Here is a 26,500-nt window from a genome sequence, read left to right on the forward strand (position 1 = left end):
CATCACAGAAAGCACTGAGCTAGGCTGAAACACCTGCATTTTGGAGCTGCCTTACTCAAGAAAGCAAAAAAGAGACCATGTTTGTATGCGGCTTTATTAACGCAATGATTTTATTTTTTATTTTATATTGTTTGAAAAATGATGTTACACGTATTAATACCAAAATAACATGCAAAACAGACAACAGGAGTGGCTCAAAACAGGTGGGGCTCTGCCCTGAATGACGGGTCACCACTGGATGTGGATAAAATAGTTATAAATATATACTGTAAATAGTAAAATAAAAGTATTATATATATGTGTATCTCCTGGCACTGTTTTGTAAGCCCCTGTATGGGGCCGAACACACAGGACTGTGAAAAACGTTGTGGACATATTTTGGGAAAATAAACACATTTTCTGTTGCATCAATATTGTCTTATTGTGGTTATTTGTGGGGAAATGGTATGAAACACACACATTTTAATTATGAATCAAAGTCTTTATGCATAACATACTTGGTCATAGTCAGTGTTGGGGTGTAGTGAACTACACGTACTGTAGTCCAACTAGTAATTTAATAGGTTATAATACATCTGACTCCAGAGTGATCTGTTATTACAATTTGTAGTCTATTACATTTTAGATTTAGATATAATTTATCACGTAGGCTGAATGTAGTTAACTGCTTTTTCAAAGTAACTTCAGTTTCTTAAAGGCAACTTTAGTGTAGCTTAACTTCTTCCAGTGTGAAGTAATTGGTAGCTTCCTCTACACTGGTCATAGTAATGTTACAGTCAAATACGATCGTGTTCAGTCCAGCTGGGGGTTAAGAAATTTCCCTACGATCTTTACAGTAGTGTCGTAAATATAGGCTAGGTTGCCAAGCGACCATTCTGATTTCAGGCTTAGGCCGCTCTACTGTAAAGTGAGGGGATCCACACAGAAGGTTAAAGTGACTTCAACAAAACACGGTAAATAATGACATGTATACCATATTTACATAACGTTTGACAAGTCAACCATAACATAATATTGTACATGCTTGCTCCACAACAATGTGGGGAAAATTGTTTAGCGAGTCACCACACAGCGCGAACGGTCTGTCTTGTCGTTTGCAAGTTAACTTTAGTTATCGTTTTCGTTAGTATGTTCGTTTATCAATACAATTAGCTAGCTAACTAAACAGTTAGCTAGATAGTAAAGTCGAGTGAAATAAGTGCATGGCTGCTAAATGTTGCTAGCTAGCATAGCTGGAATTAACGACGTTAATAATACTAGCTAGCTAGATAATGGGCTTGTATGAATGTCAAAATGCAACGTTGCTTTGGCTAGTTAGCTAGTTAGGGCTGGCAAGCTGTAACGTTAGCTAGCTGGCAATCGCACGTTAAAGTGGGTCTGACAGCATTTTAGGAACATGAAATCTTATTAAAATCTGTTCATATACACCCCCAGAAAGAATATGACAGTTTTTAAAACATGTTCTGACAAACGGGTACTTAGATACGGTCGTTTTCATAAGTTATTACATGTTTGGGAATTACATATACTAAGGCATTTGTGAAAATTCTATAGCAAATAGTGGGAAAGCAGCCGTGCGTTTGGACAATTAGTAGACACTGCATTAAATAAAACCTAATAAAAACATACAGTACCAGTCTAAAGTTTGGACACACCTACTCATTCCAGGGTTTTTCTTTATTTTTTTACTGTTTTCTACATTGTAGAATAATAGTGAAGACAAAACTATGAAATAACACAAATGGAATCATCTAGTAACCAAAAAAGTGTTCAACAAATCAAAATATATTTTATATTTGAGATTATTCTAAGTAGCCACCCTTTGCCTTGATGACAGCTTTGCACACGCTTGGCATTCTCTCAACCAGCTTCACAAGGTAGTCACCTGGAATGCATTTCAATTAACCTCCCTGGGCAAGGTGGGACATTTGCGTCCCTAGTCAACAGCCAGTGGAATCACGTGGCGCGAAATACAAATACCTCAAAAATGCTATAACTTCAATTTCTCAGACATATGACTATTTTACACCATTTTAAAGACAAGACTCTCGTTAATCTAACCACATTGTCCGATTTCAAAAAGGCTTTACAGCGAAAGCAAAACATTAGATTATGTCAGAGTACCCTGCCAAAAATAATCACACAGCCATTTTCAAAGCAAGCATATATGTCACAAAAACCAAAACCACAGCTAAATGCAGCACTAACCTATGATGATCTTCATCAGATGACACTCCTAGGACATTATGTTATACAATACATGCATGTTTTGTTCAATCAAGTTCATATTTATATAAAAAAACAGCTTTTTACATTAGCATGTGATGTTCAGAACTAGCATACCCACCGAAAACTTCCGGTGAATTTACTAAATTACTCACGATTAACGTTCACAAAAAACAATTATTTTAAGAATTATAGATACAGAACTCCTTTATGCAATCGCGGTGTCAGATTTTAAAATAGCTTTTCGGCGAAAGCACATTTTGCAATATTCTGAGTAGATAGTCCGGCCATCACGGCTAGCTAATTTGACACCCACCAAGTTTGGCCCTCACCAAACTCAGATTTACTATAAGAAAAATTGGATTACCTTTGCTGTTCTTCGTCAGAATGCACTCCCAGGATTTCTACTTAAACAACAAATGTTGTTTTGGTTCGAAATAATCCATAGTTATATTGAAATAGCTCCGTTCTGTTCGTGCGTTCAGGTCACAATCCGAAGGGTGTCGCGCGAGCGCATTTTGTGACAAAACATTTCCAAAATATGCCATTACCGTACTTCGAAGCATGTCAAACGCTGTTTAAAATCAATTTTTATGCAATTTTTCTCGTAAAATAGCGATAATATTCCAACCGGGCGACGTTGTATTCATTCAAAGACTGAAAGAACAAAATGGAGAATTCACATGAACGTGCATCTCCAGTGTCACTGTCCCCAGGCAGGCCAGTAACAAACTCTGCTGCTGTTCTTTGCCCAGAGACTGCAGACATATCATTACACTTTCTGGCGCCTTCTGAGAGCCAATGGAAGCCATAGAAAATGTCACGTTACAGCACAGATGCTGTATTTTCGATAGAGAGGCTACAGAAGGACAATAAATTGTCAGACAGGGCACTTCCTGTATGGAATCTTCTCAGGTTTTGGCCTGCCATATGAGTTCTGTTATACTCACAGACAACTTTAGAGTGTTTTCTATCCAAATCTACTAATTATATGCATATTCTTGTTTCTGGGCAAGAGTAGTAACCAGATTAAATCGGGTACGTTTTTTTATCCGGCCGTGCAAATACTGCCCCCTAGCTCCAACAGGTTAACTAGCTATAGCCGAATGTTCGCTAGCTAACATTGAACCTGGTTGGTTAGCTACCTACAGATTCATGCAGGGTAGTAACGTCATGAGTTGGGATTATGGTTCATTGTTTTACCTAGCTCGCTAGCTACATGTCTTAACCAAAGACTCCACTATGCAAGTAACCATTTCGGATGCGTTCGAAAATTCAGTCTGGCCATCTACTCCGATTTCAGAGGACTCTTGTCTGAGTGTGCCAGAGCGCCGAATAACTGATTAATTTACAAACCCTGAACACCTGCTGAATATGGCCGGTTTCAGTAAACGTAGGCTAAAAAGCATAATTACATTGTTGCCAGCAGCACAGTTACAGTCACCAACGCTCTGGATAACCTGAAAACAGCCTAACCAGCTCTGCTAGGGTGAGTAAAATGGTTAGTGGGGTGTTCTCTCATTATGTGTCTGGAAGTAGCTTGTAAGCTAGCCAATGATGTTAGCCAGTTAGCTTGGGTGCTTGACTGCCGTTGTGAGGTCAACATTCGGATCAACCCTACTCATCGGCCAGAGAGTTCCGGTTTGCTCTCCGAGAGTGATACATTTTGAATTTACGAATGAACAATCTGACAGCACAGTTGCAGTCACCAACGCTCTATATAACATAACAGCCTATCCAGCTCTGCTAGGGTGAGTAATGTTCAGTGAGCTGCCCTTAGCTAGGGGGCTTGACTGCTGCTGTTAGTACAGAACGCTTGGATCAACCCTTAAAGAGATGGGTGGGGCTAAAGAGGGTGTGAACGATGCTCAATGGGTGTAGACACAGAGCTCTCCAATAGTAAACTCAGCAAAAAAGAAACGGCCCTTTTTCAGGATCATGTCTTTCAAAGATAATTGGTAAAAATCCAAATAAATTCACAGATCTTCATTGTAAAGGGTTTAAACACTGTTTTCTATGCTTGTTCAATGAACCATAAACAATTAATGAACATGCACCTGTGGAACGGTCGTTAAGACACTAACAGCTTACAGACGGTAGGCAATTAAGGTCACAGTTATGAAAACTTAGGACACTAAAGAGGCCTTTCTACTGACTTTGAAAAACACCAAAAGATTGATGCCCAGGGTCCCTGCTCATCTGCGTGAACTTGCCTTAGGCATGCTGCAAGGAGGCATGAGGACTGCAGATGTGGCCAGGGCAATACATTTCAATGTCTGTACTGTGAGACACCTAATACAGCACTACAGAGAGACAGGATGGACAGCTGATTTTCCTCGCAGTGGCAGACCACGTGCAACAACACATGCACAGGTGCACGAGTTACACCAGGAACGCACAATCCCTCCATCAGTGCTCAGACTGTCCGCAATAGGCTGAGAGAGGCTGGACTGAGGGCTTGTAGGCCTGTTGTAAGGCATGTCCTCACCAGACATCACCGGCAACAACGTCGCCTATGGGCACAAACCCACCGTCGCTGGACCAGACAGGACTGGCAAAAAGTGCTCTTCACTGACGAGTCGCGGTTTTGTCTCACATGGGGTGATGGTCGGATTTGCGTTTATCGTTGAAGGAATGAGCGTTACACCGAGGCCTGTACTCTGGAGCGGGATCGATTTGGAGGTGGAGGGTCCGTCATGGTTTGGGGCGGTGTGTCACAGCATCATCGGACTGAGCTTAGTTGTCATTGCAGGCAATCTCAACGCTGTGAGTTACAGGGAAGACATCCTCCTCCCTCATGTGGTACCCTTACTGCAGGCTCATCCTGACATGACCCTCCAGCATGACAATGCCACCACGCACAGAACGAGCAGTATGGCTTATTTCCTGCAAGACAGGAATGTAAGTGTTCTGCCATGGCCAGCGAAGAGCCGGATCCCATTGAGCACGTCTGGGTCCTGTTGGATCGGAGGATGAGGGCTAGAGCCATTCCCCCCCCAGAAATGTCCGGTAACTTACAGTTGCCTTGGAAGAGTGGGGTAACATCTCACAGCAAGAACTGGCAAATCTGGTGCAGTCCATGAGGAGGAGATGCACTGCAGTACTTAATGCAGCTGGTGGCCACACCAGATACTGACTGTTACTTTTGATTTTTACGCCCCCTTTTGTTCAGGGACACACTATTCAATTTCTGTTAGTCACATGTCTGTGGAACTTGTTCAGTTTGTCTCAGTTGTTGAATCTTGTTACATTCATACAAATATTTACACATGTAAAGTTTGCTGAAAATAAATGCAGTTGACAGTGAGAGGATGTTTCTTTTTTTGCTGGGTTTAGTACCAAAACATTGAAAAGGCCATTTTATCAAAAGTGAGTTTACAAGTTTATTCACTTTCAAAGCAAAATTATTTTCCCATTGTTCATAAACTGTAGTGTATGATATACCATTTTGGATAAAAGTAGAGACTCCAGAGCTACAATGTAGAAAACACAATTTCAAATTTTGCTACATAAGACCAATTTTGAGCTGGTCGGTCACATGGTCGGTCACTGCTTCCAGTTTTATGAACAATAATGTACAGCTAGAGGGCTCTCTATACCAATGAGAAATGTCAGATTTAATTCACAGCCAACACATTGGGTGTATCGATTAGCCGATAGACCGTAACATTAGCAAACAGTTGCAAAATGTTTTGCAACGGTAACCATTTACTCCAAACGGAAACAGTTTTCCAACTAAAATGTCTCTCCCTCATTTTATTCAGTTTGTTTCTGCTTGGTTCCTTGTGAATACATCCCTTGTTATTATGGCCATAATGACTCTAGGGGAAACACTTGCATTGTCAAAACCATGACGCCAAAGAAACACAGAAAGGCCCCTTTTCTAATAAAAAACCTTAAGCATCACCCTTGCTCTTCTCTCTCCCCCCCCATCCTGCAGCATCATGCCGTTCATCGACCTCCAGGGGAAGTTGGGCATCAACATGGACAAATGGATGTTGATCCAGGGTGGAGAGCAACCATACAAACGTGCGCCGCGCTGCCACGCCTTTGAGAAGGAGTGGATCGAGTGTGCAGATGGCATTGGTCAGACCCGTGCCAAGAAGGAGTGCAAGCTAGAGTTTGAGGACTTCTATGAGTGCATGCACAGAGAGAAGACGGTGAGTGTAAGACATCTGAGCTGAAGAGTGTGTGTGAACTGTGAAGATTGATTGTGTGTGTGGGTTTCATGTCCTTTCCCCATAAACATTTGTGATTTCATCAACCAAGACCTGTTGAAGACTTGCCAGTTGATGTCCATGTCTTTGATAAAATAAACTGCTTGTCATCCTACATGGGTGTCCATCCTAGGGATGTGATAAATGGAAAAATGTTCTTAACATTTAAACGTGAAATTCATACAATTCCACGCAAATTCACAATGAAGCTGAACTGCTGTCAGCAACGGTCTGTGTTTCACGGCACGTCCCTTTCAGAAGGTTAAGCATTGCACCTGTTACTACTGTTACTGTACCTCAATTCCAGCTTGCAAAGTTTGAATTTCCTTCTCATTTAACTTCTCAAAGTATTGCCATACAGGACTTCGCTGCTGTCGCTTGCCTTTCTCTGCCATTTTCCAACTGTTAACGACGATGACGTAGTATTGGAGAGTCGACTCAAATAATTGATCCCTTGCACGTCGACTCCTATTTCTGAGGGTCAAGATTCGTAGCGGAATCGACTCCTAAGATTCAGTATTTTTGGAGACTGATTAGTCGCATATTTCATTGGGAGCTAGCAAGAGATGGACGGAGAGAGAGGGGAGGGCACAGTATAGGCAGGACTCGCACCTTCAGTACGAGATGCAACACTTCTCATACAGTCACATAAAGTATCTGCACGGGTTCGCGTCACGCTGTTCACATCGTGGTAGCCAGGGCACCAAAACAGCAGAGAAGTTGAGCCTTGTGCTTCAACGCTCTCATTGTTGCGGAAATTGACCCACTATGCTGTTTACTTTCTGCATCTACGTAAAATAAAATGTTTTTCAGTTAGGGATTTTTCTTAACATTAAGGATCCCAATTTCCTTTAAACATTTGAATGTTTAAACGTTCACACCCTTAGTCCATCCTGTCCAGCTCTACCTTTTTTTCATTGACTTCATGGATAGTTGGAGAAAGCTTTGCTGTTGATTAGCAAATGATTGTCAAGACTTATAGGAGATGCTTTTGTTGTTTGACTGTTTTTGTTGTTAAAAAAACATTGAGTTGATCAATGAAGAGAATTATGGTTTTGATCAGCAATGAGCTGAAAAAACACACCAATACCTCCTAAGAAGTTTTGAGCTTTTGCCCCCCCCCCCCCCAAAAAAAAAGTTTGACAGCCTCTCAATATTTCCTCTGAATGTGCAGTAAGTGTCTGACATGGATATCTCTCTCACTCTCCGTGCATGTCTTTCTCTCTTTCTGTGTCTGTAGCACAAAAGGCTGTATGAGATCCGTAAGCAGCGGGACAAGATGGTGAAGGAGGGCACCTACCAGACCCCAGCTCAACACACTGGCGCTCAGGCTGACAACAGGCCTTGACCCTATTTGACCTTGTTGACCACAAGGTGTGTCCCCAACTTGTGTATAATAATTTTTATTCAGATATCACTTTATTGTTCGTGTCTACCCCTGTACAAGTTTGCAAATAAATATAATTGATCGTGAACTTTGTATATTGACTTTCTCTTTCTCCTTTTTTAGGTACAGTGTAGGGAGAGATGATGGGAAGAAAGGGACAGAAATGTGAAGGTGATTTATAATATGTGCACTCAGGTTTCAGTTTGATGTTCACTATTTGCGCCCCCCCAAAAAGGTTTGACAGCCCCTCTCAATATTTCCTCTGAATGTGCAGTAAGTGTCTGACGTAGATATCTCTCACTCTCTGTGTATCTCGGGGCGGCAGGTAGCCTAGTGGTTAGTGTTGGACTAGTAACCAAAAGGTTGCAAGATCAAATCCCCGAGCTGACAAGGTAAAAATCTGTCGTTATGCCCCTGAACAAGGGTATACCCATAACTGTTCCTAGGCCGTCATTGAAAATAAGAATATTTATGATCTTGGTTTTGAATGTGTTAATACTACCGATTTTTGTATTCAATTATTTGTAATACCATACTAACTACACAATAGTGTAGACTATTTTTTTGAGCGTGAACTTATTCATTATTTACAACCCCAGTTTGAGACTGACATAATGATTTCAAATTAGCCTACTTGTTTTGGGACGCAAATGGCTATAGGTGAAGTACTACAGGACTACCGACCTGAGAGTAGTGAGAATATTTTCTTCACATACCTGTGCAGTGTTTTCAGAAAGTATTCCTATCCCTTGACTTTTTACACATTTTTTTGTTGTTACAGCCTGAATTCAAAATGGATTAAATAGATTTTTTTTCTCACCCATCTACGCACAATATCCCATAATGACAAAGTGAATAAAAAAATATATATATATTGTTGCAAATGTATTGAAAATGAAATAGATATCATATTTACATAAGTATTCTACTTTGTTGAAGCATCTTTACAGCCCTGTCTTTCTGGGTAAGTCTCTTAGCGCTTTCCCCACCTATATTGTGCAACATTTACACATTCTTTTGAAAATTCTTTAAGATCTGTGAAATTGGTTGTTGATCATTGCTAGACAACCATTTTCAGGTCTTGCCATAGATTTTCAAGTAGATTTAAGTAACAACTAACTCAGCCACTCAAGAACATTCACTGTCTTCTTGGTAAGCAACTCCGATGTAGATTTGACCTTTTGTGTTTTAGGTTATTGTCCTGCTGAAAGATGAATTCATCTCCCAGTGTCTGGTGGAAAGCAGACTGAACCAGGTTTTCCTCTAGGATTTTGCCTGTGCTTATCTCCATTATGTTTATTTTTTTATCTTGAAACAGTCCTTAACGATTACAAGTATACCCATAACATGATGCAGTCACTATGCTTTAAAATATAGAGAGTGGTACACAGTAATGTGTTGTGTTTGGGGCAAATCCAGTATTACTTTGTATTCAGGACAAAAGGTGAATTGCTTTGCCACATTGTTTGTAGTATTCCTTTAGTGCCCTGTTGTAAACAGGATACGTTTTGGAATATTTTCGTTCTTTACAGGCTTCCTTCTTTTCCCCTCAGTCAATTAGGTTAGTATTGTGTTGTAATGACAATGTTGATCCATCCTCAGTTGTCTCCTATCACAGACATGTTTTACAGTCACCATTGGCCTCGTGGTGAAATCCCTGAGCGGATTTCCTTCTCTCCGGCAACCGAGTATCTGTTGTAACTGGGTGTATTGATACACCATCCAAAGTGGAATTAATAACTTTCCCATGCTCGAAGAGATATTCAATGTCTGCTTAATGTATTTTTACCCATCTATCAATAGGTGCCTTTCTTTGAGGCATTGGAAAACCTCCCTGGTCTTTGTGGATGTATCTGTGTTTGAAATGCACAGCTTAACTGAGGGACCTTACAGATAATTGTGTGTGTGTGTGGTTACAGAGATGGGGTAGTCATTTAAAAATCATGTTAGACTTATTGCACACAGTGAGTCCATGCAACATATTATGTGACTTGGTAAGCACATTTTTACTCCTGAACTTATTTAGGCTTTCCATAATAAAGGGGTTGAAAATGTATTGACTCAAGACATTTCAGCTTTTCATTTTTAATTAATTAGTAAAAATGTTGACAAACATTACACTGGCATTATGAGGCATTGTGGGTAGGCCTGTGATAACCAGCCAAATTAATCTTGTTGAAAAAAATAAACATGACACTTCAAGAAATATCTTGTTATAGCAACTCTCCATAAGCCAGACTTGCTTGGGAAGTAGGGGGTTGATTAAATCTGAAATGCACTCAACTCTAAACCATGTGACCTAATTCTGGTAAATAACAGAGTCCATGGATTAGTTGAGAAATACTCCCAAGGGACAGCTTCTCCTGATGAAAGCTAAATATGAATGGATGCCCTCTGACACCCTCATTCAATTACTAAGTGTTTCACTAGCGTTTATGACATTATCCTTGTCACCACAAGGTGGTGCCAAAAGCCAAGTAATTACTACAAAACCTACCATCTACCTAATCATGTCAAATTACTTTAAAGTAGATGGACTTCTCTGTAACATTTGTCAAGCATTGTAACAGAAGTCTATGTGTTTAGTAGCAACAAAAATAAAGGGTTTCTTACTTGCTGATATACAGTGGAAAATTAAGTATTATGGAGTGATGTTGGCCTCGGCCTTAATCACAAGGATTTATTTTAAATTGTTATTAATAACAGATACTAGAGATGGCAATACTGTCACAATATAGCCTACAAACAGTTTTGATGAAGTGTGTGATTGAGGGAGGGGCGAGGGCGGGAGATGAAGAGAGGCGCAGCGGTCTAAGGCATTGCATCTCAGTGCAAGATGTGTCACTACAGACCCTGGTTCGATCCCGGGCTGTATCATAACCGGACGTGATCGGGAGTCGCATAGGGCGGCGCACAATTGCCCAGCGTCGTCTGGGTTAGGGGATGGTTTGGCGGGGTAGGCCCTCATTGTAAAATAACTGACTTGCCTAGTAAAATAAAACAATTCAAATATGGATTTTTCATACACGCCAAAAGATTGCCTCTTGTCCTGACTCACGCCAAAGCGTTACACCATTACTGTTCTGAATCACGTCAGAGTCTGGGGTTACACTATATCTAGTCCGTGTGACAAGGTGAAAAGCAACGATATGGGATAGATCTAGGCTAGTCATCACAAGATTTTAATCAAGTTTTTGTGATAGGGGATTTTGGCCTGTCTGGTTAGCACGGCATTTTCTTTTACAAAACTATAGGCCTATTGTGCTACTTTATTGCCTTGCAGTTGACCCGTTTTATTGTTAATTACAGAAATGCGTTCTTCCCTTATTTTGATTAACTTAATGTAAAAGGAGACTTTATTATAGGCCTATCAGTACGTTTAAGCAGTCTAATGTTGTTACCTTCTACAGCCCAAAGTTATGCTACCTTCTGAAGCAAGTCTCCAGTCTAGGTTGCAAAATTGCACTGCTTTTCCTTTGGCAAGGCACACCGAATTTAATTTAGCCTTTGTTTGATTAAAACATCAGCAGCGAGCCTAGTTAATCCTGAACTGTCGGACAACATTCCGTCGCGTTCTCTGACGGCTCGGCGCATGGAGGGAGGACCATTCTTACAAGCTTTTCTCCCGGCCGGACAAACTGGCCACTCCTGTAGGACTGGGAAGGTCCTGCAACTACAAACTAACCTACAAAATTCAGTTACATAAATACATATTGGAGATGGGGGGGGTCCGGAGAAATAGGAGAACAGGGATGATAGATCAATGGATTAAGGATTAATATGATCACATGCAAAACCTATTGCAAAAGCAGTAGCTAAACATAGCTATTTCGTGTTTGCTATGCATCCACAAATATTCCAAATGTAAACGCCCCTTCCAAAAAATAGCGTGCCAGTTGCCCGTGCGCGAATCGTGCTGCTGAGCCCCAGATGACGTTGGAACACCGAAATTCCATTTTCTCAACAATAAAAATCTCCAATAGCTATGGGTTAAATGTTAAACCCGTTAAATTGCCTACCCATTTATATGAGGTCAGGAGAGAGGAGAGAGCAGAGCGAAAGTTGGCGGGCGAGAGTGAGCGAAGGAGCGAGGGGGGGTTGTAGAGACAGGAAAGAACGGGAGAAAAGGAGGGAGAAGGAAGGAGGGGAATAGACAGCCATTACCGAATCACGGTCGTGGTATTCATCTCTTCCTTGTCCCGGTTCGGTACAAACCGTACAAACCGCTGAGTCGCAGCCCTGGTCATCGCATCTAAACGCATCTAAACGTGCGTCCGAAAGAGGAGAGACGGTTGTCGTGAGGAGGGAGACGAGCCACAGCATCCCTGTCTCTGTAATCCTATAGGATATTCGGACTCGGGGACCGCTATTCTCCGGTAAGGTTTCGGTGTCGCGCAACACAGCATGTGTAATCTGATTCATATTGACAGCCGTTTTAGATTGTGAAATACATATGATACAATACATGTATTATGGTTGGTTTTCTGTTGCATTTTAATTACCGATGTGGTAAAACTATTCCCATAGCCTGATGTCCAATATCTGTTCTTAATTGCATAGTAATAAGTCGATCTTTATGTAATTCATAAAATGATTGGTCTAATTCATCAATTAGGATATAAATACTGATGTATAGGGAATTGTTATTATTTTGGTTAGATAAAAACATGAGGTATCCCATATGCCTATCAAAATCGATTTTTATCCATGCTTGCTCCTGGTTTAGGTGCTTTGTGTTTGAAAAGGAGAAATGAGAAGGGGTTGGAAGGGTTTCTAGGTCCAGCAGCCTAACAATGTTATTCTACTAATGAGAGAGACACAAAACACCACGTAACAGACGGATGAACGTTGTTAGCCCGTTCTGCAGGCAGTGTGGACAAATAGCTCCAGTATGCTCCTTGACTTTGTTCCCCACGACAATTCCAAATAGGACCGATGCTCAAATGCATACCTTTACCGCTACATATTAAAGCACTTGCTTCTCTTTTCCTCACAACAGACATCACCTCTTCTACAGAGCATAACATTCCTATGGTCTATTGTAATTTCGTTAAGTCCACAGCCATATGCAAGAGCTGGTTATTCAAGCTATTGTAATTTATGTTACAATAGCTTAGATTTCTGAATAGAAGTAGGTGTCCCTGATTACGATAATGTCATTGATCGACCATTAATTACAAGTGATAATATAATGGGGACCGTGCATCCATCAAAATACATCTCTAGAGCGGCATCAAGGAATGGTCGACATTTATAGTCTGTTTTAACACAAGTTGTCTATGTTCAGCCTTCCTCACATCAAAGGCTGTCTGGAAAATAGCAAAAATCTGTGCTAGGGGTGAAAGCAAGATTCAGGGGTCCCCCGTTGATTCACACACCAGATGGCTTTTCCTTTTGTGAGCAGCCTTGTGTTGATCATAAACCATAAGCTAACACGGTCAGTTTGTCTGTCTAGCCCATACTAGTCAAAGTAAATAAACAATCAAGTAGTCATCAAGTCCCATTTTTAACCAGAATCATATTTTTCTCCTATTCCGTGAGACACTCGTTGCCAAATATTATGTCTACTACTCTCACACCTTTTTCAGCTGCAGTGCCCCCTTATTTAACTATTCAAGAATCAGGGAACTACCACCATGAAACTATATGGAATAAAATGTCACAGAGATGGCACTGTTCTGTGCTGTAAAAAAAAAATGGAAGTAATGTCCGTCTGTATCTGCCTGCCTGTCCTCCTGCCTGTCCTCCTGTCCTCCTGTCCTCCTGTCCTCCTGCCCTTCTGTCTGTCTGTCTGTCTGTCTGTCTGTCTGTCTGTCTGTCTGTCTGTCTGTCTGTCTGTCTGTCTGTCTGTCTGTCTGTCTGTCTGTCTGTCTGTACTCGATCGCATCTGGCCATTTGCCTCTGAATTGCCTCGTTCGTCCCATGCACTGTATGTTGCTTGTGGTGAGATGATCGGATGATGACATATCGTCTCATTATCTTCGATTTTTCACTCGTACACGCATGCACACACACTCACACACACACACACACACACACACACACACACACACACACACACACACACACACACACACACACACACACACACACACGGTCTATGGGGACGAGAAAAGATGGCTGCTGCTTTACGGGATCCAACCAATTGTGCTATTGTGTGTGTTTTTTCGCGTTGTTTGTAACTTATTTTGTACATAATGTTTCTGCCACCTACTCTTATGACCGAAAAGTGCTTCTGGACATCAGGACAGCGATTACTCACCTCGTTAAAGAGAAATTATTTGTCCAGTACGACTTGGACGCAAATTATTTACTTCAGACACCGGACAAGGCCCAAATCCATGTCATTCGCATGAAGAAGAGACAGAGATATCAGGGACGTAGGTCGGGGTGCCTTGTAAGAATCCGACGGCGAGTGGGTAATCCGCCTCTACCATCAGTCCTATTAGCCAACGTGCAATCATTGGATAACAAACTGGATGAGATCCGATCAAGCCTATCCTATCAACAGGACATTAAAAACTGTAATATCTTATGTTTCACCGAGTCGTGGCTGACCAACGACATGGAAAACATACAGTTGGAGGGGTTTTCCGTCCATCTGCAAGACAGAACAGCTGCCTCCGGTAAAACAAGGGGTGGTGGTCTGTGTCTGTTTGTAAACAACAGCTGGTGCACGAAATCTGATATTAAGGAAGTCTCAAGGTTTTGCTCGCCTGAGGTAGAGTATCTCATGATAAGCTGTAGACCACACTATTTTCCAAGAGTGTTTTCATCTATATTTTTCGTAGCTGTCTTTTTACCACCACAAACCGATGCTGGCACTAAGACAGCACTCAACGAGCTGTATAAGGCCATAAGTAAACAAGAAAATGCTCATCCAGAGGCGGCACTCCTAGTGGCCGGGGACTTTAATGCAGGGAAACTTAAATCGGTTTACCTCTTTTCTACCAGCGTGTTACATGTGAGCCCAGAGTGAGAAAAAAAACTCTAGACCACCTTTACTCCACACACAGAGACACGTACAAAGCTCTCCCTCGCCCTCCATTTGGCAAATCTGACCATAACTCTATCCTCCTGCTTTCAAGCAAAAACTAAAGCAGGAAGTACCAGTGACTCTCTCAATACGGCAGTGGTCAGATGACGCAGATGCTAAGCTACAGGACTGTTTTGCTAGCACAGACAGGAATATGTATTGGGATTCTTCCGATGGCATTGAGGAGTACACCACATCAGTCACTGGCTTCATCCATAAGTGCATCGATGACGTTGTCCCCGCAGTGACCGTACGTACATATCCCAACCAGAAGCCATGGATTACAGGCTACATCCGCACTGAGCTAAAGGGTAGAGCTGCTGCTTTCAAGGAGCGGGGCTCTAACCCGGACGCTAATAAGAAATCTCGCTATGCCCTCCGACGAACCATCAAACAGGCAAAGCATCAATACAGGTCTAAGATTGAATCCTACTACACCGGTTCCGACGCTCGTCGGATGTGGCAGGACTTGCAAACTATTACAGACTACAAAGGGAAGCACAGCCACGAGCTGCCCAGTGACACGACCTTACCAGATGAGCTAAATTACTTCTATGCTCGCTTCGAGGCAAGAAACACTGAAGCATGCATGAGAACATCAGCTGTTCTGGACGACTCTGTGATCATGGTCTCCGATGTGAGTAAGACCTTTAAACAGGTCAACATTCACAAGGCCGCAGAGCCAGACGGATTACCAAGGCGTGTACTCCGAGCTAGCGCTGACCAACTGGCAAGTGTCTTCACTGACATTCTCAACCTGTCCCCGACTGAGTCTGTAATGCCAACATGTTTCAAGCAGACCACCATAGTCCCTGTGCCCAAGAACACCAAGGTTACCTGCCTAAATTACTACCGACCCGTAGCACTCACGTCTGTAGCCATGAAGTGCTTTGAAAGGCTGGTCATGGCTCACATCAACACCATTATCTCAGAAACCCTAGACCCAGTCTAATTTGCATACCGCCCCAACAGATCCACAGATGACGCAATCTCTATTGCACTCCACACTGCCCTTTCCCACCTGGACAAAAGGAACACCTATGTGAGAATGCTAATCATTGACTACAGCTCAGCGTTCAACACCATAGTGCCCTCAAAGCTCATTACTAAGCTAAGGACCCTGGGACTAAACACCTCTCTCTGCAACTGGATCCTGGACTTCCTGACGGGCCGCCCCCAGGTGGTAAGGGTAGGTAACAACACATCTGCCACACTGATCCTCAACACGTGGGCCCCTCAGGGGTGCATGCTCAGTCCCCTCCTATACTCCCAGTTCACCCATGACTGCATGGCCAGGCACGACTCCAACACCATCATTAAGTTTAACGATGGTACAACAGTGGTAGGCCTGATCACCGACATTGATGAGACAGCCTATAGGGAGGAGGTCACAGACCTGGCCGGGTGGTGCATGCATAACAACCTCTCCCTCCACGTGATCAAGACAATGGAGATGATCGTGGACTACAGGAAAAGGAGGGCCGAGCACGCCCCCATTCTTATTGACGGGGCTGTAGTGGAGCAGTTTGAGAGCTTCAAGTTCCTTGGTGTCCACATCATCAACGAACTCTCATGGTCCAAACACACCAAGACAGTCGTGAAGAGGGGACAACAACGCCTATTCCCCCTCAGGAGACTGAAAAGATTTTGCATGGGTATTCAGATCCTCAAAAAGTTCTACAGCTGCACCGTCGAGAGCGTCCTGACTGGTTACATCACCTCTTGGTATGTCAGCTGCTCAAGGCCCTAACAATTGCCAAAGACTCCAGCCACCCTAGTCATAGACTATTCTCTCTGGTACCGCACGGCATGCGGTACCGGAGCACCAAGTCTAGGTCCAAAAGGCTTCTTAACAGCTTCTACCCCCAATTCATAAGACTCCTAAACAGCTAATCAAATGGCTACCTGGAATATTTGCATTGACCCACCTACCCACATTTTTACGCTGCTGCTACTCTCTGTTTATTATCTATACATAGTCTCTTTACTTACATGTACTGCACATATTACCTCAATTACCTCGACAAACCTGTGCCCCCGCACATTGACTCTGTACCGGTACCCCCTGTATATAGCCTCATTGCTGTTTATTGTTGCTCTTTAATTGTTTGTTATTTTTCTATTTTCTTATTTGTTTAAAACAAATGTGAGTATATACAGTTGAAGTCGGAAGTTTACATACACCTTAGCCAAATACATTTAAACTCAGTTCTTCACAATTCCTGACATTTAATCCGAGTAAAAATTCCCTGTCTTAGGTCAGTTAGGATCACCACTTTATTTTAAGAGTGTGAAATGTCAGAATAATAGTAGAGAGATTGATTTATTTAAGCTTTTATCTATTTCATCACATTCCCAGTGGGTCAGAAGTTTACATACACTCAATTAGTATTTAGTTAGTAGTATTGCATTTAGATTGTTTAACTTGGGTCAAACGTTTCGGGTAGCCTTCCACAAGCTTCCCACAATAAGTTGGGTGAATTTTGGCCCATTCCTCCTGACAGAGCTGGTGTAACTGAGTCAGGTTTGTAGCCCTCCTTGCTTGCACACACTTTTTCAGTTCTGCCCAAAAATGTTCTATAGGATTGAGGTTAGGGCTTTGTGATGACCTCTCCAATACCTTGACTTTGTTGTCATTAAGTCATTTTGCCACAACTTTGGAACTATGCTTGGGGTCATCACTCTGGCACCCCAATGGTGGAACAAGCTCCCTCACGACGCCAGGACAGCGGAGTCAATCACCACCTTCCGGAGACACCTGAAACCCCACCTCTTTAAGGAATACCTAGGATAGGATAAAGTAATCCTTCTAACCCCCCCCCTTAAAAGATTTAGATGCACTATTGTAAAGTGGTTGTTCCACTGGATATTATAAGGTGAATGCACCAATTTGTAAGTCGCTCTGGATAAGAGCGTCTGCTAAATGACTTAAATGTAAATGTAAATTATCCATTTGGAAGACCCATTTGCGACCAAGCTTTAAATTCCTGACTGATGTCTTGAGATGTTGCTTCAGTATATCCACATAATTTTCCTGCCTTATGATGCCATCTATTTTGTGAAGTGCACCAGTCCCTCCTGCAGCAAAGCACGCCCACAACATGATGCTGCCACCCCCCGTGCTTCACGGTTGGGATGGTGTTCTTCGGCTTGCAAGTCTCCCCCTTTTTCCTCCAAACATAACGATGGTCATTATGGCCAAATAATTATATTTTTGTTTCATCAGACCAGAGGACATTTCTCCAAAAAGTACGATCTTTGTCCCCATGTGCAGTTGCAAACCGTAGTCTGGCTTTTTAATGGCGGTTTTGGAGCAGTGGCTTCTTCCTTGCTGAGCGGCCTTTCAGGTTATGTCGATATAGGACTCGTTTTACTGTGGATATAGATAGATACTTTTGTGCCTGTTTCCTCCAGCATCTTCACAAGGTCCTTTGCTGTTGTTCTGGGATTGATTTGCACTTTTCGCACCAAAGTATGTTCATCTCTAGGAGACAGAACGCGTCTTCTTCCTGAGCGGTATGATGGCTGTGTGGTCCCATGGTGTTTATACTGCGTACTATTGTTTGTACAGATGAACGTGGTACCTTCAGGCGTTTGGAAATTACTCCCAAGGATGAACCAGACTTGTGGAGGTCTACAATTTGTGGCTGATTTCTTTTGATTTTCCCATGATGTCAAGCAAAGAGGCACTGAGTTTGAAGGTAGGCCTTGAAATACATCCACAGGTACACCTCCAATTCACTCAAATGATGTCAATTAGCCTATCAGAAGCTTCTAAAGCCATGACATCATTTTCTGGAATTTTCCAAGCTGTTTAAAGGCACAGTCAACTTAGTGTATGTAAACTTCTGACCCACTGGAATTGTGATACAGTGAATTCTAAGTGAAATAATCTGTCTGTAAACAATTGTTGGAAAAATTACTTGTGTCATGCACAAAGTAGATGTCCTAACCGACTTGCCAAAACTATAGTTTGTTAATGATACATTTGTGGAGTGGTTGAAAAACAAGTTTTAATGACTCCAACCTAAGTGTATGTAAACTTCCGACTTCAACTGTACTTTCTTGACACTTATTTTTCTTAAAACTGCATTGTTGGTTAAGGGCTTGTATGTAAGCATTTCACTGTAAGGTGAACACCTGTTGTATTCGGCGCATGTGATTTGATTTGACACACACGCACCTATGCGCAGTGCAGGTTGACGTTTATTGTCTTGAGCCTTGTCCTGGAGGCAGAAATTAGCGATTTCCCCTTAGATAGGCCAGCTGCAAAGTCAAAATTGCCTATATTGTAAACATTTATTTAAAAAATATTGAACTCTTTGGTCTTAATTTAAGGTTAGGGTTACGCATTAGGGTTAGCAGTGTGGTTAAGATTTGGGTAAAGGTTAGGTTTAAAATCAGATTTTCTGACTTTGTGGCTGTGCTAGCTAGTGACCACTTTGCAGAGCTGCCACCAGAACAAGAAAAAAACCGCTATAACCTGCATATGGAGTACACATACGCTCTCTCTCCTTTCTCCCTCTCTCTCCCTCCCATGTTCATTCCCTCAGACAGTCAACTCCAGCAGCACCTCAATGGCAGTGGCTTTTGACAGTGGCTTTCTGTATCGGAGCATGTCTGGATCGCCAGTGAGTCGGTGTTGAGAGTCTAGTCAGTGTTACTCATAGCTGGAGGCCTATATCTATGAGGATCGCTCAACTGTCTCCAAGATCATTCATGCATGTACACAAAACAATGTGGATTATATGCCTAGGTAACCCTACTATCTGTTCAACTATCAATGAGGCTTCAACAGCTGTTAATCGGTAAGTCGGTCCATGGACTATGAAGGAATGCTGTTTTGGAATCACTCTGTCTCAGCTGTGGATGGGAACACCCTGTATCCATGGCCATGCAAACCCGGAAGCCTCATTACATCTTATAAATCAACCCAGTCAACTGTTCTGCGTCCTTACATGGTGCAACTCCAACAGCTGTTGTTGGGGGGAGAGTGGGAGAGAGAGGGAAGAGGACTGAGACAGAGACAGAGAGAGGGGGAGAGGGAAGAGAACTGAGACAGAAAGGGAGGAGAAAGAGGGAAGAAGACTGAAAGAGAGAGAGAGAGAGAGAGAAGAGGACTGTGACAGAGAGGGAGAGAAAGGAGGGGGCTGTTTTTAAAAGGTAATTATTGAATTATGATGATTTTTTTCTGACTTTTCAGCTTTTTCCTTTCAAAAGCTGTCTTCCTTTCACGCGATGCCACACAAAGGCATAATGACACAGCGTGGCTTTGAATCCCCCATTCTGTCTCTATTTATACACCACTGGCTCCGGTCGCCTCAGAACCAACACTCTGTCAGGCAGCAGCAGGGAAACTGAGTGATCCAACGGCATGCTGAGGATGCTGGGAAGGGACATGCTGGAGGAAGTGGGGCAGGCATTCTGCCCAGGACTAGACTAGTACAAGGAAATTCGCCATAGTCACCACAGATGGAAATAGTAGTTAGCTTGTTTGACTTACTACTCACATATCAATGAAATATTTCCACTACCTAACCACTGTTATAGTAGTAAGGGAGTTTGTATAATTTCAGTCAATTGCAAATTGGATAGAAGGCCAAAACTCTTTTTTTAAATACTCTTCCTTATTTAGATAAAAATGGAAAACCGTGGTGGTTTTGTGGTCAACTAGGACCCTCATGAGACGTAAAACTGCAAAGGTCTGGTCTGAAAAATAGCTGAATAAAACCAGAATCAAATTGTGTCAGTCATTTATCATGACTGGGTCAGCCTTTAGACAGTAAAGCCCATTCAAAGTCCCCAGACACCACTGTGCTGAGGTCAGTGGTATTGATCCCCAATATGATGGACAGAGCCCTAGTCCATGCTCCCGTGGGTCCCATCCACATGCAGCTGATCACAGAAGAACTCAGTGCTCCTCAGCTCCTCTCTCTGCATGACTAGAGTAGAGAATCCAGTATCGACCAGGACCCAGACTGTATTAATAGAATCTGGAGCGAGGGTATTCGATCAACCTGTCCCTTGGTCTTTCCACATCATTACATCCTGACTCATTAGCGATGTCTGTTGAACCATCATCATCATGACCCCAAGACCCACCCGTCAATCATCTATTACGAATGTAGAGTAATGGAAGTCATACTGCTCTTGATTGTCGCCAAAGTTGCTTGAAAGATGCTCAATTGTCCTGATTTCTTCCTTTTCCTGCCCTTCTCCATTGACTATTGATTGAAGTGTGGTGTGGTTTCACAACCGCTCCAGTGACGCTGTGATGTCTAGCCATCCTCTTTGCCTTTATGTCAATTGTCTTCATCTTGAAGTTGAGTAATGGTTTCCTGCTGTCATATTACTTTGAACTCGTCAAACTCGTTGAGCTCCATTGAGACCTGGCAGTTCTGTTAACCTAATTCTTCCTCGATCCTCCTCCCGATCGTCGTCACCATTAGTTTACCACATCGTGTTGTAACCAAGGTGACTTAAACTAATTACAAGAAGCCTTGCATTATTTTTGAGCTATGCCAGATTACACTGTGGATGATGAATTAAACAGCATTGCCTATCTCTCATACTTCCTTTCTTTCTCTTCTCTGTCCTCCCTTTTTTCTTCCCCCCTTTTGCCCTGCCTTTATTTCTAACACCTCCCCCACACTCTTCCCCATCTCTTCTCCTCCTCTTTTACTCCATTCCCTCTTTTCTTCCAGCCCTCCGGCGTGATGGAGTCCTCGGACGAGGAGACACTGAGCGAGCGCTCCTACGTTAGCGAGAGGAGCGAGCGGTCTTTGCGTAGCGAGCGCTCGGGGGGCTCCCTGTCCCCCTGCCCGTCCGGACTCCAAGGCCCCTCTGGGGACACCCTACCCTGGAACCGACCGTCCAGACACGAGAGAGGAGAGAGGAGAAAGAGGAAAACTCACAACTCAGTGCTGGACCCGGCCGAGAGGGCGGTGGTGCGTGTTGCTGGTAAGACATTTGGGAAGTATATACTTCTACAAAACTCACCTGTAGAGGGTATACCTGCAGAGATGGGAACTGATAATGGTCCCCCTTCTTTCGGGGAAGACAGAAGGCAAATGTGTGGCAATGTTTTCCTTACAACGTCAAGCATTTTATTACACATTGGAATATTGTTAAGTCTAATGTAATTAAAAAAAGAGCTATCTTTGTAATGATTGTGCTGTATGGGAGGGATGAGGATACATCTCTCCATCCCTCTATACCCTTGTGAATGTGGATGTGGGTTGGGAGTGCAAAAAAACATATATCATAGCAACACTCCAATTGGCAGCAACTCGGCATATATATTTTTAAACAGAGTGTACTGTACTTTTACTGAAGGGTTGTGATACCGCTACAAATACATCAGAGAAAATAATCTGTCAGGTTTATGGCTTGAGGATTTCAAAGAAATGTTTCATCAGTGAACCTGCCATTGTTCCAGCTTGGGTTTTATTAGGGAGTAAAGTGTTTGTGACGGAAGGAGCGACTAAAGATATAGTGAAAAAGGAATGGTTATGTATGCCGCGTTTGTTTCCTCAGGCATGCAAGCTGCTCTTCGCCTGCTATTTCTGTTACTTTCATTACTCTTTACAAACACAATCAGCGTCCCACTGGGCACAGACTTAAATTCAACGTCTATTCCACGTTGGCTCAATGCCATTTCATTGAATTTACATGGAAACAACGTTGATTCAACCAGTGTGTGCTCAGTGGGGTTGTTGGGCACTAAATAGAGATGCATACAAAGAGATGGATTGATGTGGTGTGTAACAGAAGCTCCTGATAACTGTTGTGAATCGTGCAGATATCCAGACTGAGCCATCGAAAATAATACATTTAAATTGGGACTGGTGAACTGCAATCCACTTAAACGAAACATTTTAAAGTGTTTCAACACCGTTAAGTTTTAAACACAGGTTTAATACTTAAACAGTTTGCACTTGTGTGAACTTATCAGAATTCAACTGTATATACTAACCAGTGTGGGGGAGAGAGGAGGCACTCAACCAATTCCTGGTCAGAGGTCAAGAGAAAGGAGGAAGAAAGGAGTGTGAGAGAAACTAAACTGTCATGTTAAAGCTACAAACAGGTCTTTTTTTGGTTGCCTGTTTACTTGAAGCGGTTGTGACATGCATTTCAGCTGACATGGGCCTTCTTTTTTTAACCCTTTTTCTCTTTTGAACCCATGTTTTTGAGGTTTTGACCGTACTATTCATTTGACTGTCATTTGACCGTCTCCTGGTTTGAAGAGCTGGAATTCACAGCTGTCCTGATGTGTTGTGGTGCCAGCCTTCCAGGGTTTGGGTTGTGTGTGTGTGTGTGTGTGTGTGTGTGTGTGTGTGTGTGTGTGTGTGTGTGTGTGTGTGTGTGTGTGTGTGTGTGTGTGTGTGTGTGTGTGTGTGTGTGTGTGTGTGTGTGTGTGTGTGTGTGTGTGTGTGTGTGCTTGCGTACGAGAGTGTGTGTGTGAGTGGGCAGGGGAAAGGCTGTGTCTGTCTTACTGTTGTAATTTGATTATGAGAGAGATTTTTTGGGATCAGTGTTGACAGTGGAACACGCTATTGGCAACAAAAGGTGTTGTGTCGTTTTTATTCAATATTTCATATTGGTTTTCATTTTGGATGCAATTGAGGATGAAGTGAGAATCAATATAAACTAGTATAAAAGCAATTGTGACTGTTTATATTAGCATGTCTGGTCATTTTATAATATAAATATTTGGATTAAAAGTAATTCATTTGACCAAATTAAGTTTTGTGACATGCATGTTACATGGAACAAAGGCTACATTTGTCTCATGAATTGGAACGTTCTATTCAAAACAGTTCAAAAACAGTTAAAAAATGTCCTGCTATTGTGGATTATTTATCGAATTATTTTCAAGTTACTGTCTTGACTTGAGGGATTTGGATATTTGCTGATTTGTATAGCCTATGTGTAAACGTGCATGTGTAATGAGTGTGTGCGAATGTCGACTGGAGGCAGAGTGAATGCGGTGTGGGAAATGTATGTACATACAGTATGTACTCAGGCCCCAGACATAAGGTGCCTGCATGGAACTGAGGCGTCTAGGTGACTGCCCGCCTGAGCTTTTGCTCAAACATTTTTCACAGGCAGCGCAAAGGACAGCTCCTAGCCTGGCTCTTCCCCATTCCCCTGTTGCCATGGCGACCTGCATGCACACTCTCCCGGTTTCCATGGCTATGAAGGGAGCAGGAAAGACACTGGAAAAGCGAGAAAAAGGGGCCAAAACAAATAGTGAAACAGAGAGAGCGAGCATTTGAATTTTAATTGAAGTTGGAGAAAAGAAAGAGTGTTTGTGGTCACAGAAAAAGGTAGAGTGAGGGATATACTGAACCCAAAGAGGAATCCACATTTAAAAGAAAAAAGAGAGAATGGACAGAGAGGAAGATGGAAGGAGGGCAGACAGAAAAAAGGGGCAAGGTTCAAACGGGGAGGATGGGAGGAAGAGTAATGATGAAATGTAAAAAGGAGAGAGAGTATATGTGGAAGGCAAACATAGAGAAAGAGAGGGAGGGTGGATCTGAGCAATTTGGAATGGGAAAAGGGAGCCGGAATGCCTCGCTATAAGTCAATTATGTCGGCTAGTTAAAACACACATCAACAGAGGCCCTATACACACAACTTCAGAACACTCTGAGAACCCAATCCAAGGTGCTATATGTATTCACAATAGACCTGATTCAATCTTCTGCCATAATAGGTGCTTTGCAACATTAGCGACAAATTAGCCACTTAGCGGGCTAAATCAGTGCATAAAAAAATGCAGTAGGCTAAAATGTTGAAACTGGGCTGCTATAGTGAGGCAACGTGCATAGTGTGTGTTTGTGTGTGTGTGCATGTCTCATACGCCACATTCACTGTCTGCAGCTGGACTCAGCGTGCTAAAACAAAGATGACTAGCACATTTCATCATGTTTCATCAGTGCTTCTTTTATCATGCCAGATCAGATAGAAAGTTGTAGTTGGCACCAATGACCACTAGATGGGGTTATAATGGGAAAATAATGATTTGGTCCTCCCAGCAGACTTGCCTTTAGGCAGGGTTTCCCAAACTCGGTCCTGGGGACCCCCCTGGGAGCACGTTTTGATTTTTGCCCTAGCACTACACAGCTGATTCAAATAGCCAAAGCTTGATGATGAGTTGGTTATTTGAATCACCTGTGTTGTGCTAGGGCCATAAAAAAAAGTGCACTCAGTGGGGGCCCCAGGACCGAGTTTGGGAAACTGCCTTGAGGTACAGTGCCTTCAGAAAGTATTCACACCCCTTGACTTTTTCCACATTTACAAAGTGGGATTAAAATGGTTTTGTCATTTTTTTAATCAATGATCTACACAAAATACTCATGTCAAAGTGGAAGATTTTTTATTTTATTATTAAGAATTTATGGAAAATAAAACATCTTTATTAGATAAGCAAGAGTCACTACATGTTAGAATCATCTTTGGCAGCAATTACAGCTGTGAGTTTTTCTGGTTAAGTCTCTAAGAGCTTTGCACACCTGGATTCTACACGTTTTCCCATTATTCTTTAAAAAATGATTCAAGCTCTGTCAAGTTGGTTACATTTACATTACATTTAAGTCATTTAGCAGATGCTCTTATCCAGAGCGACTTACAAAATGGTGCATTCACCTTATGATATCCAGTGGAACAACCACTTTACAATAGTACATCTAAATAATTTAAGGGGAGGGGGGGTTAGAAGGATTACTTTATCCTATCCTAGGTATTCCTTAAAGAGGTGGGGTTTCAGGTGTCTCCGGAAGGTGGTGATTGACTCCACTGTCCTGGCGTCGTGAGGGAGCTTGTTCCACCATTGGGGTGCCAGAGCAGCGAACAGTTTTGACTGGGCTGAGCGGGAACTGTGCTTCCTCAGAGGTTGATCATTGCTACACAGCCAAATCTTGCCATAGATTTTCAAGTTGATTTAAGTCCAAAATATAACTAGGCCACTCTGTAACTTTCAATGTCATCTTGGTTAGCAACTCCAGTGTATATTTGGCCTTGTGTTTTAGGTAATTACCCTACTGAAAGGTGAATTTGTCTCCCAGTGTCTGTTGGAAAGCAGATTGAACCAAGTTTTCCTCTAGGATTTTGCCTGCGCTTAGCTCTATTCTGTACATTTTTATCCTAAAAAACTCCTTAGTCCTTGCCGATGACAAGCATACCCATAACATGATGCAGCCATCAACGTACTTGAAAATATGAAGAGTGGTACTCAGTGATGTGTTGTGTTGGATTTGCTCCAAACATAACGCTTTGTATTCAGGATTAAAAGTGTATTTCTTTGCAGTATTACTTCAGTGCCTTATTGCAAACAGGATGCATGTTTTGGAATATTTTTATTCTGAACAGGCTTCCTTCTTTTCACTCTGTACTTTATGTTAGTATTGTAGAGTAGCTACAATGTTGTTGATCCAACCTCAGTTTTCTCATATTTACATGTTCAGTTGAAGTCGGAAGTTTACATACACTTAAGTTGGAGTCATTAAAACTTGTTTTTCAACCACTCCACAAATGTCTTGTTAACAAACTATAGTTTTGGCAAGTCGGTTAGGACATCTACTTTGTGCATGACACAAATAACATAATTTCACTTGTAATTCACTGTATCAC

The 26,500-nt window shown here is 42.3% G+C and overlaps 2 protein-coding genes across 6 annotated transcripts in view; both read left to right on the forward strand.

Moving 5' to 3' along the window:
• Positions 1–783: 783 nt before the first annotated feature.
• LOC106588463 (NADH dehydrogenase [ubiquinone] iron-sulfur protein 5) lies at positions 784–7,918 on the forward strand. Its single transcript, XM_014177528.2, has 3 exons — positions 784–953; positions 6,167–6,386; positions 7,684–7,918. The coding sequence occupies exons 2-3, from the start codon at positions 6,171–6,173 to the stop codon at positions 7,789–7,791; spliced, it is 324 nt and encodes a 107-aa protein (XP_014033003.1). The 5' UTR covers positions 784–953; positions 6,167–6,170; the 3' UTR covers positions 7,792–7,918.
• Positions 7,919–11,761: 3,843 nt separating this feature from the next.
• Positions 11,762–26,500, forward strand: part of LOC106588461 (microtubule-actin cross-linking factor 1) — a 279,550-nt gene continuing 264,811 nt past the window's right edge. For 3 of the 5 annotated variants that reach the window (XM_045709359.1, XM_045709361.1, XM_045709362.1), the window contains exons 1-2: positions 11,763–12,206; positions 21,571–21,826. In XM_045709359.1, coding sequence (XP_045565315.1) covers positions 21,583–21,826 — 244 coding nt within the window. In that variant the 5' untranslated portion in view covers positions 11,763–12,206; positions 21,571–21,582. Of the gene's footprint in view, positions 12,207–21,570; positions 21,827–26,500 lie in introns of all 5 variants that reach the window. The other 2 variants (XM_045709357.1, XM_045709358.1) reach the window with 1 other exon arrangement.

The sequence above is a fragment of the Salmo salar genome, chromosome ssa27 (genome assembly GCF_905237065.1).
Source record: "Salmo salar chromosome ssa27, Ssal_v3.1, whole genome shotgun sequence".
In the NCBI taxonomy this organism is placed as follows: Eukaryota; Metazoa; Chordata; class Actinopteri; order Salmoniformes; family Salmonidae; genus Salmo; species Salmo salar.